This window comes from Syzygium oleosum, unplaced genomic scaffold (assembly GCF_021117445.2).
Source record: "Syzygium oleosum isolate NSW1041296 unplaced genomic scaffold, Sole_v2.1 Sole_v2.47, whole genome shotgun sequence".
NCBI lineage: Eukaryota > Viridiplantae > Streptophyta > Magnoliopsida > Myrtales > Myrtaceae > Syzygium > Syzygium oleosum.
The window spans coordinates 715143-733719 of record NW_026607531.1 but is presented as its reverse complement, the minus strand read 5'-3'; the positions used below and the strand labels follow the sequence as shown (position 1 = coordinate 733719).

The 18577-nt window shown below is 43.0% G+C and overlaps 1 protein-coding gene and 2 pseudogenes across 1 annotated transcript; 2 read left to right on the top strand and 1 right to left on the bottom strand.

Moving 5' to 3' along the window:
* Positions 1 to 1363: 1363 nt before the first annotated feature.
* On the top strand, positions 1364 to 3908 carry LOC130136623 (probable aspartyl protease At4g16563; annotated as a pseudogene).
* A 7856-nt stretch (positions 3909 to 11764) lies between these two features.
* LOC130136622 (protein NUCLEAR FUSION DEFECTIVE 4-like) lies at positions 11765 to 14001 on the bottom strand. The gene is made up of 2 exons (XM_056306725.1): positions 13171 to 14001; positions 11765 to 12325 (listed from the first exon to the last, which is right to left on the bottom strand). The coding sequence occupies exons 1-2, from the start codon at positions 13720 to 13722 to the stop codon at positions 11765 to 11767; spliced, it is 1113 nt and encodes a 370-aa protein (XP_056162700.1). The 5' UTR covers positions 13723 to 14001.
* Positions 14002 to 16014: 2013 nt separating this feature from the next.
* On the top strand, positions 16015 to 17918 carry LOC130136621 (probable aspartyl protease At4g16563; annotated as a pseudogene).
* Positions 17919 to 18577: the final 659 nt, after the last annotated feature.

Sequence of the window (18577 nt, the reverse complement as noted above, 5' to 3'; positions counted from 1 at the left end):
TATAGGAGCATACCTCACTTCCTACACAACCAGAAATGTAGGGTCGGGGACTTGATTACGCTAGTTATCTAACTAATGATCTTCGATACCTAAACTTGATTATTTGTTAGTCCAAGCAGTCTTTTTACAAAATTATGAATCATAAGATCTCGCCTGTTAGGTGTCCATGAGATTTTTTATTGGTGTTTATTATGATCCTAGAAACGGTAACCTAACCATTCGGCTAAAGAAAGCAAATCACAACATAGGAAAACAATATAAAAGAATCACAATCAATTGTTATAAGAAAGTAATGAAGAGCGACTAAAAGGGTAAAGCGCAGTAAGGTAACCTGATAAGAGTCGGGCAAATAATATGACACGGCCTCGTTATTAAGCCCGGGACAGCAACCTCCATGAGCTTAGTTCAAATCAAATTCAATTTTCTAAAGAAACTAAATTTCTTATGTCTAAACTAGAGAAAGTATCTGACCAAAAAAAAAACCAGAGAAAGTCATGAATTTTCGTAAGTATTATATAAATGAAACTAAATTAATTGTAATGCTAAAATCTAACAACCTAAAAAGATTTATTTTTCTAACCAATTTTCTAATTTTTCTTCTATTTTCGGATTTATTTTTATTTTTATTTATTCAGAAATGCGGATAATGCCTAACAAGGATTCCATAAGGACGCAGGCCAGGCCTTTGAGCCCGGTCCGCGTATCACAATCGAGGATGGACTTTGCAAGTCCAAGTAGCAATCACCTTCGACCACCAGACCGACGCCATAGCCATCGTCGGCGGCGAGCCGACTAATATAATATGGAACAATCAGAGATCGGCCATGGTGCACATTAATAACTTTGGCTTGTTCTCCTCTCCGACGGCGGCCATTCAATCACCGCGAGAGCACACCGAGCACCAAAGGATAAAAAATGAAATGATCAGATTCGTCTTCAGTGATGATGAATATGAGTGAGATTAAGTTGGGATTATAACAAATCAATCGCTACTAAGCTATCTATATCAACATGTTGAGCAAATTTTCAAGTCAGGTAAAATCTCGGACCAATTTGGATTCATATTCTCAGAGGCATTTTATCAAGCACGTTATATGCAATCAGTGATGGAATGACAGCAAAGCACAATGACCCTGGATTAGAGACCAAATCCTAAAAAAAAATCAGCCAACGATGTCTGTAATTGCTAAAAAAATTACACTCGAATGGATGGAGTCGATTCCGGATTGATTCAGAGTATATCATTTCGGTTCTTTTCCATTCATCAAAACAGAGTATAATCGGGAGTACCTGGTTTATCGGCGACGCTCGATTTGGTGACCGGAGACCTCACCACCGTCTACGAACAGAACCACAACTGGCGATGGAAATTTTTAGACGAGATCTCAGATCTTCAGTTCTCACCGCCGGAGAACAAAGAGAAGCAGAGCAAGAAATGCGCGTCTCAGGAACGCTGAGGAGCCGCGGCAATGAATGCTTCAATCAATATTCAAATCGTTCAAGCTTTCGGCTACAGCGAGAAGACAACGTAGCTTTGAACTACATCTTCATGGACAGTTAGCAGCGACCTCGTCTGGTTCCCTTGCGCTCCTTTCAACTGCATCCTCTGCGAGGGCAAGCCCAACCCCAACCGCCACAACCCTGTCGTTGCCCTCAACCTTTCCTCCACCTGCATGCGCGGCCGCTCACTCCTCTCTCTCCTCCTCCGACCTCTGCGCTGCTGCTCGCTGCCCCCTTGAGTCCAGCGAAATCTCCAGACTGCGCCTCCTTCTCTTGCCCATCCTTTTACTATGCCGACGGAGACGGCAGCTTCATTGCCACCCTGTATCGCCTCTCCATTTCCATCCCGACGTCTCCTCCTGCTTTAGTCCTTCGTAATTTCACCTTCGGGTGTGCCCACTCGGCCCTTGGAGAGCCGGTCGGAGTCGCCAGGTTCGGCCGAGGCTCCCTCTCTTTGCCAGCTCAGCTCAGCTCGCTCGCTTGTCGCCCCTGTTGAGCAACCGGTTTTCTTTTTGTTTGGTGTCTCACTCTTTTGACCTGGACCGAGTTTGCCGGCCGAGCCCTCTCATCCTAAGGCCGAAGGAGAAAGCGTTTAGCAACGATGAGGCGGGGAGTTCGTGGACCAATGTTGCACCGACACGTGAAAATGGCCAACGTGTCGGTGTCGGACACGTCGACACGCGTCGGACACGTCGACACGCGTGGACACGCCTCCGACACGCGGTCAACACGGTGTCGGATTTCCGACACGAAGTCAACTCTCCGGACACGCCTCCGACACGCGAGTCCGGCGTGTCCGAAGAGTAAATTTGTAAAAAAATGAAAACAGAGAACAATAAAAGGCGTCCACCTCCAAATTAGGGCTAAAACACGATTGCCTCTGTTCGACCGACGAACTCCCGTCCTCCGCGCCGCTCGCCGCTCGTGCGCGCCGCTCGCGCTCGCCGCTCCCTCTCCCTCTCCCGCTCCCGCTCCCGATCGTGCTCGCCGTCGCGCTCGCTGCTCGCCGCTCGCCGCTCGCCGCTCCCTCTCCCGCTCGCGCTCCCGATCGTGCTCGCCGTCGCGCTAGCCGGACGTGCTCGCGGCTCGCGTTCGCCGGTCGTGGTCGCGGCTCGTGCTCGCCGCTCCCTCTCCCTCTCCCGCTCCCAATCGTGCTCGCCGTCGCGCTAGCCGCTCGCCGCTCCCTCTCCCGCTCGCCGGTCGCTGCAGGTACACCTCTCTGTTTCGAAAGAAATTGTGGAGGCTGGGAACTGGGAAGAAGAGAAGTCGGGGAAGGGGGCGTGTGTGGGTGGGTTTGGGGAAAAGTAAAAAGTGGTGGGCTAGGTCAGATGGTTGGGCTGCCTTTTTTTTTATAGGGAGGTCAGATGGGGAGGTCAAATGGATGAGGAAAAGAAATTGTGGTGGACTGCGTCTTTTTCCTTATTAAGAGCTGTGGTAGGTCATTTTATAATTGTGATGGCCTGATTATTATTAGATATGTCATTCCATAGTTGTGGTAGGTCATTCTATATTTGTTGATGATGCCCTTGCCCTTACTGCTTATTGATTTGGGTGAATATAATATATAGATATTGGTATTGTGACGGTATTTTTTGTAGAATGACCTCAAATAAGGGTAGCACTTCTTTTTATTGGAACTTAATGGTTTTATGGGTTATAATAAACCAATTGTTTTTGGTCATTATGGTATATTTAATTATTAAAAATATATATTTAATATACGTGTCCCAACTTGTCGGAAAATGGTATTTTTGAGAATTGACGTGTCGCGTGTCGTGTCGCGTGTCGCGTGTCGGTGCAACATAGGTTCGTGCAGCCGAGATGCTCGACAACCCGAAGCATCCGTACTTCTACTGCATCGGGCTGCAGGGATATCCGTGGACCGGAAGCATATTCCGGCAGCGGAGAAATTGAGGGCAGTGGACGGCCACGGGAATGGCGGAATGGTGGTCGACTCGGGACGACGTTCACCATGCCGCTCGCGGGCCCGTACGGCTCGTTGGTCGCCAAGTTTGAGCGACGGCTCACCCGAGTCCATAAGCAAGCGAGAGAAATAGAAGACGAGACCGGGCCGAGCCCGTGCCGCTACTTCGACAAATGACGCAATGACGAGCGCGCCTCCTGTTACATTGCATTTCGTGGGGCAGGGGTCCAGAGGTGGTGCTTCCCAGGAGGAATTATCTCTACGACTTCATGGATGGCGGCAACGGCAGCAGGAGGCGGTCGCGAGTTGGGTGCTTGATGCTGATGAACGGTGGGGATGAGGCCGAGGCGGAAGACAGGCCCGAGGCAACCATGGGGAATTATCGCAATGTGGTTTTGAGGTGGTTTACGACCTGGAGAAGCAAAGGGTCGCTTTGCCTCGACGGCTACGCGGGTCCCCGTGGAACAGCCTCAACCAACGCTAGGCACACGGCTGCATTGACGTTCGGTCTATGGTCGACGGTCACCGGTAAGGGTCATTTGATCCCAGGTGAATAAGATAATTTACTCGTTTTGAGAGTTCCAAACCGGTGGAGGGGAAATGTGAAGTTGGTGTAAATTTCCTGTTACTGTACAGCTTCCTTTTGGTACAGCAGTGAAGGAATAGTTGATCAAATTAGTGAATATTTTCAGGGGAAAGTATTGTTGATAGTGTTCATATTGGAATCAATCGGAGAAGTGCAATAAATCGGATCGAATGAGGAGTTTTGATTATAGGACCTAAGAGCAACACATAGGTGAAAAAAAAATAATAATAACAAGGGTGTTATTCATGAATATCTTAAAGACGATAGTCATGATCACTGAACGCGATAATATCGCATATCAATACACTTTGAAAATTGAGGAATGCATGTTTCGCTTACTTCGATAAAAAATCGTTATGTTTTCATAGCACAATGGCTATTTCTCTTTTTAGCTGGCGATACTTTGAATGGTCAAGTTTTTTGTACTAAAGTATGTTTAACAAATGTGCCGACACCCGTGCGGGGGTTCCCTGGGTTATCAAAAAAAAAAAAAATGTGCCGACACACTCGCTGGCGAAAGATTGAAGTATTTCGTGAATGATTATTACTCTGTCACCTCTTTTCTTGCCCAACCATCTAAGAGGATGCATGGCCGGTCAGAGCAATCAATTGAACAAGCTCTATGTTGGATTCATTTCGTTTGATTTATCTCGATAAGTGGGTTGTTCGAAATTACAAATTTCCCGCGTATCAATCACAAATATTTGAGAAAAATTCAATTTTGGAAGCACTTATATGCATATCAAAGGAAAAGGAAATGAATAATTTATTAGTTCTTTCGGTGGTCGAGAAAATTCCTTTGTCGTCATGCACGTTTTTTGCATGATTGTGCATTCAGTCGGCAAGATGATGAAGGCTCGAAGTTTGATTTTTTCTTTTCTTTTATTAAGAAAAACTTCTGCCAATTCTTACGCATCTATTCAGTGGTACATACTTCTTTCCATTTTTATGATGTTAATGTAAAAGAGTTTATTGAAGGGGGGAGTTCAATCCGCTCAGCATGGTCCTCTAAATCTTGGAGAATATAAATAAGAGGATTTTACTAAAAATTGTTCCATATCTTCTTTTTTTTTCAGTTTTAATGCATTCAACGTCATAGGACATGATTTTTTATTAAATATACTTAACAAATGTTTTCGGACCGCTCGTCGTCCATAGAGAAAATGAAAAAAAAAAGGAAATTTTTTTTAAAAAAATCTACTCTACGTCTAGTCTTGGACTCTTGGCTGTCCTTTATAGGGGGATTGACCCATGTTGCTCTGCATATGTACGAGAATACTTCTGGCATTTTTTACGGCCCTTCCTGGATTCTTCAGGCCTGGATTAAGCTTTACATTCCTTCAATATTTTCGGATACCAAGTTACCGCTGCCTAGTGGAAACAAAGCCACTCCATATTTTCCAACTTTTTTGGCATGTCCGGTGAGACCTTTGTGGTTCGATTTGAGGAAGCGTTAGTGGCGCGAACAATGAATCAGGAGCCCTGCAGTGCCGCTGGTGAGGATAATCATTAATCAATCTTATAATTGAATAACTGACCAGATTTCTCTCATTAATCGATCTTATAATTCAAAATAATCTCCGTAGAGCCAAGAATCGTCAGAACGTCATTTATGACTATCCTGAGTCCTCAAACATCTGGAATGGGGATTTTTTTGAACCAGGCGATTGGACCACGTTATTCTTTCGGACCAACTTTGGTTTGACGATACTCTATCGCAATCAATTTTTGACCAAGGAGTGCATTGTATCGATTCTTGGCTAGTTTGAATTGATCTTCACTCAAATATACCTTGGAAGTTATAGCCTATTTTCCATTTATTTTTCAAGTTAATAGACTATCGCCAATAATTAGTGTGCTCAAGAAAGTATTGTACGATGGTCTTATCATGGAATAGATGCAAGGCATGGGGATGTCAAAGATGATTGTCCCAAGGGGCAGTTTTGAACATGACCGGGGATAATCTTCGCCAGTGAATCGTCTGGCCGACGAGAACTTGATAACTTGACCAGATAGTGAAGCATTCCCCCTTCAACATTAGAGTAAATGCATTTTTCGTCGCTAATTTGCCACGAATTTTTCAACGAAAATAGAACATATTAGAATAAATGCGTTTTTTTTTAAATTCGTGGGAAAATAGAACATATTAGAATAAATGCGTTTTTTTTAAAATTCGTGGGAAAATAGAACATATTAGAATAAATGCATTTTTTTTAAATTCGTGGGAAAATTCGTGGCAGATTGCGCCTTTTAGAAAAAAAGGTTTTGACTTTAGCTTGTGCTGCAATTTTGGGGAAGCGGGATGAGGTATGTGGAAAATGGGTAACTGCTGTTAGGTGATTTTTCTATGAAACTGTGGTCAATTTGATTGGGGAAGTGGCTGTGGTGGGTTGATAAGAAAGGGGATAAGTGTGCTTTAGGTTATTGTTGGTTCTTTTTATTCATGATCCGAAAGGAAATTCTTTATTTTTTGCTTTGATATCTTAATGGGTATTTCAGTTGTGATTACGGACTCCAAATGTTAAAGCTCATTTTCTAGAGATGGAATGAAATGCAAGGACTGGCTGTCTTTGGTGGCTATGCATAATGACTATTGGTTGCTCTCTGTGGCCTTCTACTTTGGTGCTCGACTTAACCGCAATGAGAGGTACTTTCTTTTTGCTTGCACTTGCTGAAGATTGTTATTGCATATGCGGCATACTCAAAGGATCTGTTGAGGTCAGTATTGTGATTCTGGGTGCCTTACGTCCCAACTCAGCTAGGCAGCCAGTTAATCAAGCAATTAAGAGATGCCAACATAAATTTAATGGCGCTAGCTTATTCTAGTAAAAACAGCCATTCTGCAATCTTTTCACCAAGTTTGGATTTTGAATTAGGTACAACAACTTGAAGCCATTGGGTTTGGGCAGAAATAAAATGGAGCAGATATGAAACAAATTTGTTTGGGCTGCTTATGTGAAGTGTATTATTTAGTATTTTGCATCTAAATTCCTGTATTTATTGTCAAAAGAATGACTGGTTCCTTCAATCATCATCTCTTCGCTTTGTTAGTCTTTATTGTTGAGAGAGATCCATAAAGAAAAATGTCCAAGAATGAAACTATTTTCACTGTCCTTAAAATGGCCTTAGTTCCCACATCTAGAAAGTTAAATAATTATTTGTGTATTGAAACATATTGAATAATAAATATCCATGCGTGGCTTGAATAGATCAACTCTAGTACGACACGGTGTCATGCAGAGATTGCCACAATGTTAAGTACTACCTAGGGTGACTAGAGAAGTTGAGCTGCATTTTAAAAAAAAAGATGCTTTATATCATGTTCTTTGTGTGAACTGTCATACATGTTTCTTGGTGATGTGGAAGGTGAGGCTGTAGATGCTTCTTTTCCCCTTTGAGGACTTTGTCGTCTCATTTTCTTGTGTATGGTTATATTATGGTGATAGCCTCTTGAGGACTCTCTAAGTTATGGGTTCACAGTAAAGGGATTGGGATTACAAGGTATGAAATACCTGGATGTCCTTTTATAATATATATCTATGTATCTTTAGTACCTTGGTCTCCCCTGATTATGTTGGAGAGTGTGGTTTTGGTTTTGAGGAAGTAACTTAAACATATCGAGAACTTGTAGTAGTAGATTGAACCTAAGCTATTCTACATTGTTTTGGCATGATACTTAGTATTCTTGTTTGAAATAACAGGAGGAAGGATGTTGTATCTTTCTTGGGTAAGTTGGCCAATGAAGGGAAGGATGTTGTATCTTTTTTGGGTAAGTTGGCCAATGAAGAGATGGTCAATGCAATGCATGTTCTGCTTTTGTATCTACGAAGCGCTCTAGATGATGAAAAACCTTCGGTTGCCATACTTATGCTGCACTTTGATCTACTAGTATACTTTCTTGAATATTCATTTTGTAGTTTTTGGGATTTTATTGGATTTTGAATTTGATATTTGTAACTTCTCTTCTTGCCCATTTTTTGAGTTGCATCCGTAAGATATGCCTCGGTGAGTATAACGAAATTTTATGGTGATTAACTTGGTATTGGAATTTGAAGATGCAGTGTGAATTTGCAGATTTAATGAAGCCTACTCTTATTTTTTGGTTATCTATTCCAGAAAATTATGGCGAGATAACACTTTGGTGCGGGTAGAACCTCGGAAGTACAAAGCATATACAGAGAGAGGTCAGTCGTGGCAATTTCTGCATAAGTTATGCAAATGAGAGGTTGCAACGACATTTCAACTGGCATCTGTTAAAACTGGAGCAGGAAGTGAGCATCACACATGGACCGTATCTTTAGTAGTTTTGTTTAGTATTTATATCTTTGGGATTGTCGCTAAAAAGCATGATATTCTTTTTTTGATTCATTTTGTGTCATTATTTATTATGCAAGATTATTTATTCTCTCATTATGTGTACTATAAAAAAAAAAAATTTATGTCATTCTTGTGGAAAACGTTGATAAATGTATTTCATTTTCATATTATTATAATATTTTGACATTAAGCACTCAATGTTAAATATAAATTCTAGAAATTAAATTTTCTTTTAATTAGGTTAAAAATCAAAAAATAAAATATTAGATTATGTTTAAATTCATGGCAAAATTCGGATTTTGCCATGAATTTTGTAATGAACTTTGCCACGAATTGGTTTTCGTCGCAAATTACTAACGAAAATTCAAATTTTTGGCTGCCAAAATTTTTGAAAAAAATTTGCGACGAATTTTTTTGTTCGTTGCTAATTTCGTGGGAAATTCATTTTGTCACGAATAATTAGCGACGAATGTTGTTACGATTTTTGCAACTAATAATTAGCGAAGAATTTTGTAACGAATTTAGTCACGAATTTATCTACAAATTTTGCCACGAATTTGTTTTTGTCGCAAATATTACAAACGAAAAATTAAAATTTTTTGTGGCAAAAATTTTCGTCGCCGAATTAGCGACTAATTTTTTTTCGTTGCTAATTTCGTCGGAAATTCGTTTTTGCCACGAAATTTTACCACGAAAATTGAAATTTTTTGTCGTAAAAATTTGCGACGACGATTTTTTGTTCGTCGCTAATTTCGTTGGAAATTCGTTTTCTAACGAATTTTGTTAAATTTTTCGTGGCAAAATTCGTGGTAAAACCCTTGTTTTTTTTCGAAAAAAATTCGCGATTTCCCACGAATTTTGTTTTCGTCGGAAATTACCAACGAAAATTGAAATTTTTTGTCGAAAAAATTCGCGATTTCCCACGATTTTTGCAACGAATAATTAGCGACAAATTTTGCAACGAATTTTCCCACGAATTTAGCCAACAATTTTTTTTTCGTCGCAAATTACCCACGAAAATTGAAATTTTTTGTCGGAAAAATTCGCGATTTCCCACGATTTTTGCGACGACTAATTAGTGACAAATTTTGCAACGAATTTTCCCACAAATTCAGTCACGAAATTTGTTTTCGTTGCAAATTACTAACGAAAATTGAAATTTTTTGTCGCAAAAATTCGATTTGCGACGAATTTTTTTTCGGCCCTAATTTCGTGGGAAATTCATCGTGCCACGAATTTTGCCACGAATAATTAGCGACGAATTTATCCACGATTTTTCCAACGAATTATTAGCGACGAATTTTGCCACGAAATTTTGCAACGAACTTTGCCACGAATTGATTTTCGTCACAAATTACCAACGAAAATTCAAATTTTTTTTTGCTAATTTCGTGGGAAATTTTTTTGTTCGTCGCTAATTTCGTGGGAAATTCATTTGCCACGAATAATTGGCGACAAATGTTGCCACGATGTTTCCAACGAATAATTAGCAACGAATTTGGCAACGAATTTTCCAACAAATTTAGCCACGAATTTATCTACGAATTTTGCAACGAATTTTTTTGCGTCGGAATTTACCAACGAAAAAATAAAATTTTTTGTCGCAAAAATTTCCGACGACGAATTAGCGACGAATTTTTTTCGTCGGAAATTCGTTTTGCCACGAATTTTACCACGAATAATTACCGACGAAGTTTACCACGATTTTTGCAACGAATAATTAGCAACGAACTTTCCAACAAATTTTGCCACGAATTTTGCGACGAAAAAATTTCGTCACAAATTACCAACGAAAATTTAAATTTTCTGTCGCAAAAATTTGCGACGACGAATTACCAACGAATTTTTTTTCGTTGGAAATTCGTTTTCCAACGAATTTTGTCAAATTTTTCGTGGGAAAATTCGTTGAAAAACCCTTGTTTTTTTGTAGTGAAAGCACATTACAAAACGCGGAAAACGTGTCTATTCTATACTTGATTCACCGATCGAGCGAAACATATTACGTAAAGGCACATATCTCTTTACCACAGATTAAATGAACCTATTGTAGTCTCGAGAGAGAGAGCGATTCTTTAATTGTCGAGTAAAGTCGTTTTTTGATTTTAAGTGAGTGAGAGTTTATGACAGTGAACCAAATTCACTTACTGAATACAATTTGTGTTCCGGCCTGTACACACGCACTCCCAAAAGCAACAATAAATAGATTAATTAAATTAAGAAAAAAGGGATGGGACAAGAAGGAGATCACATCAATTATGACGTCAGGAGTGAGATGTCACGGATGAGATGCTTTGGACGAGAGGGGGGCTGCTTGCGGTCCCGTGAGCTGGGGTCGGAGATATCCGACGGGTCCACGGTTCAATCTCAGCCTCATGCACATAAGTCAGAGTCCAAAAATTCTCACTCTCACTCTCTCTCTCTCTCTCAAGATCGCGATCAAATGATAACCGAGCTCTTCGTCTCGATTGATCTCGTGGATATGCATGCACATTTAAGGAACATGATCCCCGACTCGATTATAGCCGGAAGATATCCCGTGATTTGAATCTCAAAACCTAGTACATCCAAATCGAGCACGCATAATGTCTCGTAAGGTTAGATGAGTTTTGCTATCATTATTACTTTCTCATGAATCATTTCGAGCTTACTAGGGAGAAATAAAATTGTGGCGAATGCATCTCATCGAGACTTATATATGGTATTTGTTAGTGCTAATTCGATTTTCTAGTTGGGATTGTATGTTGTGGTTGGAATCGCGGCACGTTTTATTGTCCTGTTCAAGCGAGCAAGCATAAAAACAATAGTCAATGAGTCAAAAGATCAGTTTTTTTTAGGATAATGCTGTGAGGTACGAACACAAAGAATTATCACTCGACAAATTAGTATGGTTGAAAAGCAATGAATAATATATCATATTACTCATAATTCATTACGTAAGATTTAAAGAGAAATTGCGTCCACGCTAAAGTATCTTAGTAGTCATGTGCATTATCATGTGGGCCCGTAAGATTATTTGGCCATCGTATCGAATTATCGAGTCGAGTATCATAAGTCGTGTCAATGCAATACGTTTTTCTTTTAGTGACATGGTAACAGTCTGATTAATACCCCAATGTTCAAAAACCACACATTGAACTTGCACTTTAGATTCCGACCAAAAAAAACACTTGTATCTTAGATTAGGTGAATTATATAATGCCGATTTCTCGATCAATAACACATACATACATGTCCAGGAATTTTTTTTTCCTTGAGCGAAGATATTTGGCAAAATAAAAGAAAAGGTGTATATCCTAACTCGTATTGAAGAGTGCATTCGTTTAGTGAGCTACTACTTCTCTATACTTCTTGAATAAAACTTGCGCGTACGTGCGTACATGACTAAAGCTAGGACAGTCCCAAGTAAGCACAGACATCCCCAGATGACAAACGTCGTGCTATAACACTCCATCCCCATGCACTTCCCGTCGCCGCCTCGCCGGCTGCGGTAGAGCAACGTCGCGGCGTATCCGAAGACAAAGGACCCAATCGGGATGTTGGTGACAAGGATGTTGTGGTACTAGAGCACCGCCATCATCGGCATCTGCACTGGGGCCATCACGTCCATCTCCGTGGCAACCACCACCGAGCTCTTCGGGACCAAGAACTTCGGCGTGAACCAAGATGACAAACGTCGTGCTATAACACTCCATCCCCATGCACTTCCCGTCGCCGCCTCGCTGGCTGCGGTAGAGCAACGCCGCGGCGTATCCAAAGACGAAGGACCCAATCGGGATGTTGGTGACAAGGATGTTGTGGTTCACGCCGAAGTTCTTGGTCCCGAAGAGCTCGGTGGTGGTCGCCACGGAGATGGACGTGATGGCCCAGTGCAGATGCCGATGACGGCGGTGCTCACGTAGAGCGCCGCCATGGCAGGGCTGAGGAGCAGGAAGTAGGCACCGACCATCGGTGCCATCAGTACCGCCATTGATGCCGGTCTCGACACCACGTACTTTCTGCTGAAACAGGAAGAAAAAGAAAAATGTTCACTTTATGATTTAGCTTTTGGACCATGACTTAAAGTCTCAGGACGTTAAAGAACGTTGTCCCAAAAGCTTTAGTGTCCGTTCAAATGTAACAGACATTGATCCTCGCTCCAACATTGGAACAAAAGAGCCAACTTTTCACCTATAAGTGGACGGACAAAAATGCAAGACAGCGATAATTCATACGGCGAATTTCTTCGAGTAATGTAATATTATGTCATCCGATGCAAGCACATACGTGAAAACAGTTTCTTATAATCGACATGCACTGAACAATATCTTATCTTCGTATGCATAGAAATCTCTTATGGAGAACGTGCCTAACATCTCTTGTAGAAATCTCTTCTCTTATCGGGCTTCAGGTCCCTCCCGCCTTCGAGCGGCCTGGCTCGCATGTGTTTTCACTAGCTAGGAAATAAGGACAATTAATGCTGAATGCCATGAAGTCTAGACTTAAAGTCCAGACCCGATCAAGCAAGACATTTACGTGCAAATGCTATGGTTGTCCGTCCACTTCAAACTATGGACTAGTTGATGAACTCCACCATCTACCAAGGGCTGAGCTACGTGGTCGCGATCGACAACTTCCCGCTCCACCGCCAGCTCGCCGTCGGGCTCACCACCATCTACCAAATTTTGAGCGCCAGTGTCTACACGGATATAGTTGACGCCGCACTCAACAAGCGCGGCGTGACTGAGGCTAGAGCTAAAGCATATCTGCTTCTCAATTCAGTCCTGCCAATGGACGTGCGCATTTTTGCCCGCCCCTGGACCGTCTGCATTGACAACCCGAACTAAAGGCGCGGTGGCATGCGCACGGCCATTGGCAGGACTGAGTTGAGAAGCAGATATGCTTTAGCTCTAGCCCCAGTCCCGCCGCGCTTGTTGAGTGCGGCGTCAACTATATCCGTGTAGACACTGGTGCTCAGCCCTTGGTAGATGGTGGTGAGCCCGACAGCGAGCTGGCGGTGAAGTGGGAAGTTGTCGATCGCGACCACGTAGCACACCGTGTTGATCCAGCAGATGCTTTTCCCGGCGAGGACGGCAAGGAGAAACATCCCGGGGTACGAGACCGAGGCGACCTTGCCAGCCACGAAGAGGTACTGGATGCCGTTCCCGGCAAGCCCAAGCAACGCGCCCACCAGGAGGACGAGCCAGAGCGGGAGGTACACCGCAGCGATCCCCGAGAACCACACCAACAGCTTGCCCGCGTCGGAGGCGAAGGCGAGGTTGTTGAGCTGGACCTGGGAGATGGAGAGGACTTGCTTGAGCTGCGAGGAGTATGCCGGGAAGTTGGTGTTCGTCCCAGCGATGGTCTGGAGCCAGATCACGGCCACGAGGCAGAGCCACTGGGCCAGTGATGAAGGCATCGTTCTCGGTTAATATTTGCTCCAAGTGTTGCGCGCAGGTCCTCCTTTTATAACATCGGGCAGCGACGAGAACAGAAACAGACTGACAAAACAAAAGGACAGAGGAAAGATGGACGACGGCGAGGATCCCGTACAAGGTTTCTAAGGTGGGAGATGGAGGTTGGGGAGGGACAAGCAGAGAGGGATGCAGCGAGAGATCGACGATGTGTCTTTTCGATGGACATATGGCTCTGCCGAAGACAATGTGATCACGCGAAGGCCATCACCTTTGAGCCCCCATTAATGGTTCCCTGAGGTGGGTGTGTGCCAAGTCCAACAAGGGCTTATATAGTGATCTCTCTTCGGGTCCTGTGCGGTTGGGGCATGACTGAAACGGATTCCCAGAAATCGCGGAAAAAGGGGAACACATTCTTTAGATGCAGCTCGTGTCCGACGCGGCTATTGTGAAGCAGTGCCGGGCGTGACAAGGCTGGGGGAGTCGAGAAGGCTGCAATGCGTGACCGAGGAACCTGCAAGAATTACCTGGACGATTGGGGCTCGCTCATGCCTTCATGCTCCCAGCTCTCAACAACTTTTCTCGATTTTTCTCTTCTGGCCGTGAATTCTCTCCCTGTTTTTCTCTTCACGATTTTCTTTTTCTCTCAATGGTGGCCGTGTATGTCAATTTTTGTGGCCTCCTCTTCATGTCCGTGTACGCTCCTTAAATAGCCAGTATCCCGGGCTCCACTTGATCATCAAAATATATTCTTCGTATCGTGCAAATAATAATATTCAATGGAGTCCAGCTTGCGAAAATTCTTCCCAAACTCTCCGTAAGATATTATCTCCACTCGTTGCCTTTTGCACCCACCTCCAGCTCAGTGTTTAATATCTTGCTGATCTCGTCTCTCGCTCGCTTTCTTTATTCATCAAAATTTTGATGGATCAATTAACTTCCATAAAGAATAAAGATTTCTCAATTTGCTTGACAGGTGCAACGCCCATGCAATTTTTGAGATTATGGTGAATATTCAACGGGCTTGGCTGAATTCCACATTCTTGTGGACTTAGCCCAAATTAACTCGGGATTTCCCTCACTTGAATCCATTCGTTGCCGGTCCAATTTAAATGCAACCATATGAGCCGATGAAAATGCTTCTACTATCTATATGCTATGCCATCTAAATATATTATTTTTTATTTAGGAGTTAAAAATTAATCCGTAATTTTTGTGCAAATATTTTCAAATAGTAAGCCAAAATTTAGGTGTCAACATTGTTTTATCAATATCTCGTGCAGCAAACTGTAGATGGATCCGGATTTTTTCCACTATGTACAAATTGCATTGGACTGGTGGTAACTTGGCGGTGAAGCTGCGATTTTTTGCTTATTTGAGTTAATGATGGGTCTCACTTGAACAATGGCTTGATGGTCTATCCTATTTATGCAAAGAAGAGCAAAGGACCTAATCGTCATCACCCTCTTTCCGTCGGTGAAAGGACGGGTTTAGAAGTAATGCCAAAGGTGGACCAACGGTCCTCAATCGGCACGCGTTCTCCTAAACCCTTACCTTGCGCGACATTTGAATAGTCAATTTTAGTTTCAATTAATCCTACAAGAATTATAAATGAGGAGTCGCTACTAGCCTAGTGGGGTGGGCTAGAAACCAAATGAGTTATAGGAGCATACCTCACTTCCTACACGACCAGAAATGTAGGGTCGAGGACTTGATTACGCTAGTTATCTAACCAATGCTCTTCAATACCTAAACTTGATTATTTGTTAGTCCAAGGAGTCTTTTTACAAAATTATGAATCCTAAGATCTCGCCTGCTAGGTGTCCATGAGGTTTTTTATTGGTGTTTATTATGATCCTAGAAATGGTAACCTAACCATTCGGCTAAAGAAAGCAAATCACAACATAGGAAAACAATATAAAAGAATCACAATCAATTGGTATAAGAAAGTAATGAAGAGCGAGTAAAAAGGTAAAGTGCAGTAAGGTAACCTAATAAGAGTCGGGCACATAATATGACACAGCCTCGTTATTAAGCCCGGGACAGCAACCTCCATGAGCTTAGTTCAAATCAAATTCAATTTTCTAAAGAAACTAAATTTCTTATATCTAAACTAGAGAAAGTATCTGATCAAAAAACAAACTAGAGAAAGTCATGAATTTTCGTACGTATTATATAAATGAAAATAAATTAATTGTAATGCTAAAATCTAACAACCTAAAAAGATTTATTTTTCTAACCAATTTTCTAATTTTTCTTCTATTTTCGGATTTATTTTTATTTTTATTTATTCAGAAATGCGGATAATGCCTAACAAGGATTCCATAAGGGCGCAGGCCAGGCCTTTGAGCCCGGTCCGCGTATCACAATCGAGGATGGACTTTGCAAGTCCAAGTAGCAATCACCTTCGACCACCAGACCGACGCCATAGCCATCGTCGGCGGCGAGCCGACTAATATAATATGGAACAATCAGAGATCGGCCATGGTGCACATTAATAACTTTGGCTTGTTCTCCTCTCCGACGGCGGCCATTCAATCACCGCGAGAGCACACCGAGCACCAAAGGATCAAAAATGAAATGATCAGATTCGTCTTCGGTGATGATGAATATGAGTGAGAATAAGTTGGGAAGATAACAAATCAATCACTAACAAGCTATCTATATCAACATGTTGAGCACATTTTCAAGTCAGGCAAAATATCGGACCAATTTGGATTTATATTCTCAGAGGCATTTTATCAAGCACGTTATATGCAATCAGTGAAGGAATGACAGAAAAGCACAATGACCCTTGATTAGAGTCCAAATCCAAAACAAAATCAGCCAACGATGTCTGTAATTGCTAAAAAAAATACACTCGAATAGATGGAGTCGATTCCAGATTGATTCAGAGTATATTATTCGGTTCTTTTCCATTCATCAAAACAGAGTATAATCGGGAGTACCTGGTTTATCAGTGACGCTCGATTTGGTGACGGGAACCCTCACCACCGTCTACGAACAGAACCACAACTGGCGATGGAAATTTTTAGACGAGATCTCAGATCTTCAGTTCTCACCGACGGAGAACAAAGAGAAGCAGAGCAAGAAATGCACGTCTGAGGAACGCTGAGGAGCCGCGGCAATGAATGCTTCAATCAATATTCAAATCGTTCAAGCTTTCGGCTACAGCGAGAAGACAACGTAGCTTTGAACTACATCTTCATGGACAGTTAGCAGCGACCTCGTCTGGTTCCCTTGCGCTCCTTTCAACTGCATCCTCTGCGAGGGCAAGCCCAACCCCAACCCCAACCGCCACAACCCCGTCGTTACCCTCAACCTTTCCTCCACCTGCATGCGCGGCCGCTCACTCCTCTCTCTCCTCCTCGACCTCTGCGCTGCTGCTTGCTGCCCCCTTGAGTCCAACAAAATCTCCAGACTCTGCCTCCTTCTCTTGCCCATCCTTTTACTATGCCGACGGAGACGGCAGCTTCACTGCCACCCTGTATCGCCACTCCATTTCCATACCGAGTTTGCCGGCCGAGCCCTCTCATCCTAGGGCGGAAGGAGAAAGCGTTTAGCAACGACGAGGCGGGGAGTTCGTGCAGCTGAGATGCTCGACAACCCGAAGCATCCGTACTTCTACTGCGTCGGGCTGCAGGGGATATCCGTGGACCGGAAGCATATTCCGGCGGCAGAGAAATTGAGGGCTGTGGACGGCCACGGGAATGGCAGAATGGTGGTCGACTTGGGGACGACGTTCACCGTGCTGCCTGCGGGCCTGTACGGCTTGGTGGTCGCCAAGTTTGAGCGACGGCTTGGCCGAGTCCATAAGCAAGCGAGAGAAATAGAAGACAAGACCGGGCTGAGCCCGTGCTGCTACTACCACAACGACGCAATGACGAGCGTGCCTACTGTTACATTGCATTTCGTGGGGCAGGGGTCCAGTGGTGGTGCTTCCCAGGGGGAATTATTTCTACGACTTCATGGACGGCGGCAATGGCAGCAGGAGGCGGTCGCGAGTTGGGCGCTTGATGCTGATGAACGGAGGGGATGAGGCCAAGGCGGAAGGCGAGCCCGTGGCAACCATGGGGAATTATCGGCAACGTGGTTTTGAGGTGGTTTACGACCTGGAGAAGCGAAGGGTCGGGTTTGCCCGACGGCGCTGCGAGTCCCTGTGGAACAGCCTCAACCAACACTAGGCACACGGCTGCATTGACGTTCGGTCGACGGTCGACGGTCACTGGTCAGGGTCATTTGATCCCGGGTGAATAAGATAATTTACTCGTTTTGAGCGTTCCAAACCGGTGGAGGGGAAATGTGAAGTTGGTGTAAAGTTCCTGTTACTGTACACCTTCCTTTTGGTACAGCAGTGAAGGAATAGTTGATCAAATTAGTGAATATTTTCAGGGGAAAGTATTGTTGATAGTGTTCATATTGTAATCAATCGGAGAAGTGAAATAAATCGGATCGGATGAAGAGTTTTGATTATAGGACCTAAGAGCAACACAGAGGTGCAAAAAGAAAAAGAAAAATAATAATAAGGGTGTTATTCATGAATATCTTAAAGACAATAGTCATGATCACTGAACACGATAATATCGCGTATCAATACACCTTGAAAATTGAGTAATGCATGTTTCGCTTACTTCGATAAAAAAATCGTTATGTTTTCATAGCACAATGGGTGACCACTTAAAAAGATCTTAAGAGGCACTTTCTAACATTTTCCACACAATGAAGGCCAAGGTTCTTTTATAAGGCCTGTCTTTACTCCTATAGAGGAGCAGGAAAATTACCAAAATATTCCTAAACCTATTGTAATTATGCTAATTCAGTCCTAAATCTATTGCATTTGTGTCAGTCCAGTCATCCAGC

Bases quoted from the DNA above. Each gene is read 5' to 3' on its own strand.
- LOC130136622 (XM_056306725.1), bottom strand. From the start codon at position 13,722: ATGCCTTCATCACTGGCCCAGTGGCTCTGCCTCGTGGCCGTGATCTGG. The intron at 12,326-13,170 runs GTGCGCATGCCA...TTCCTGTTTCAG, and splicing joins ACTCAGTCCTGCCAATGGCC to CAGAAAGTACGTGGTGTCGA.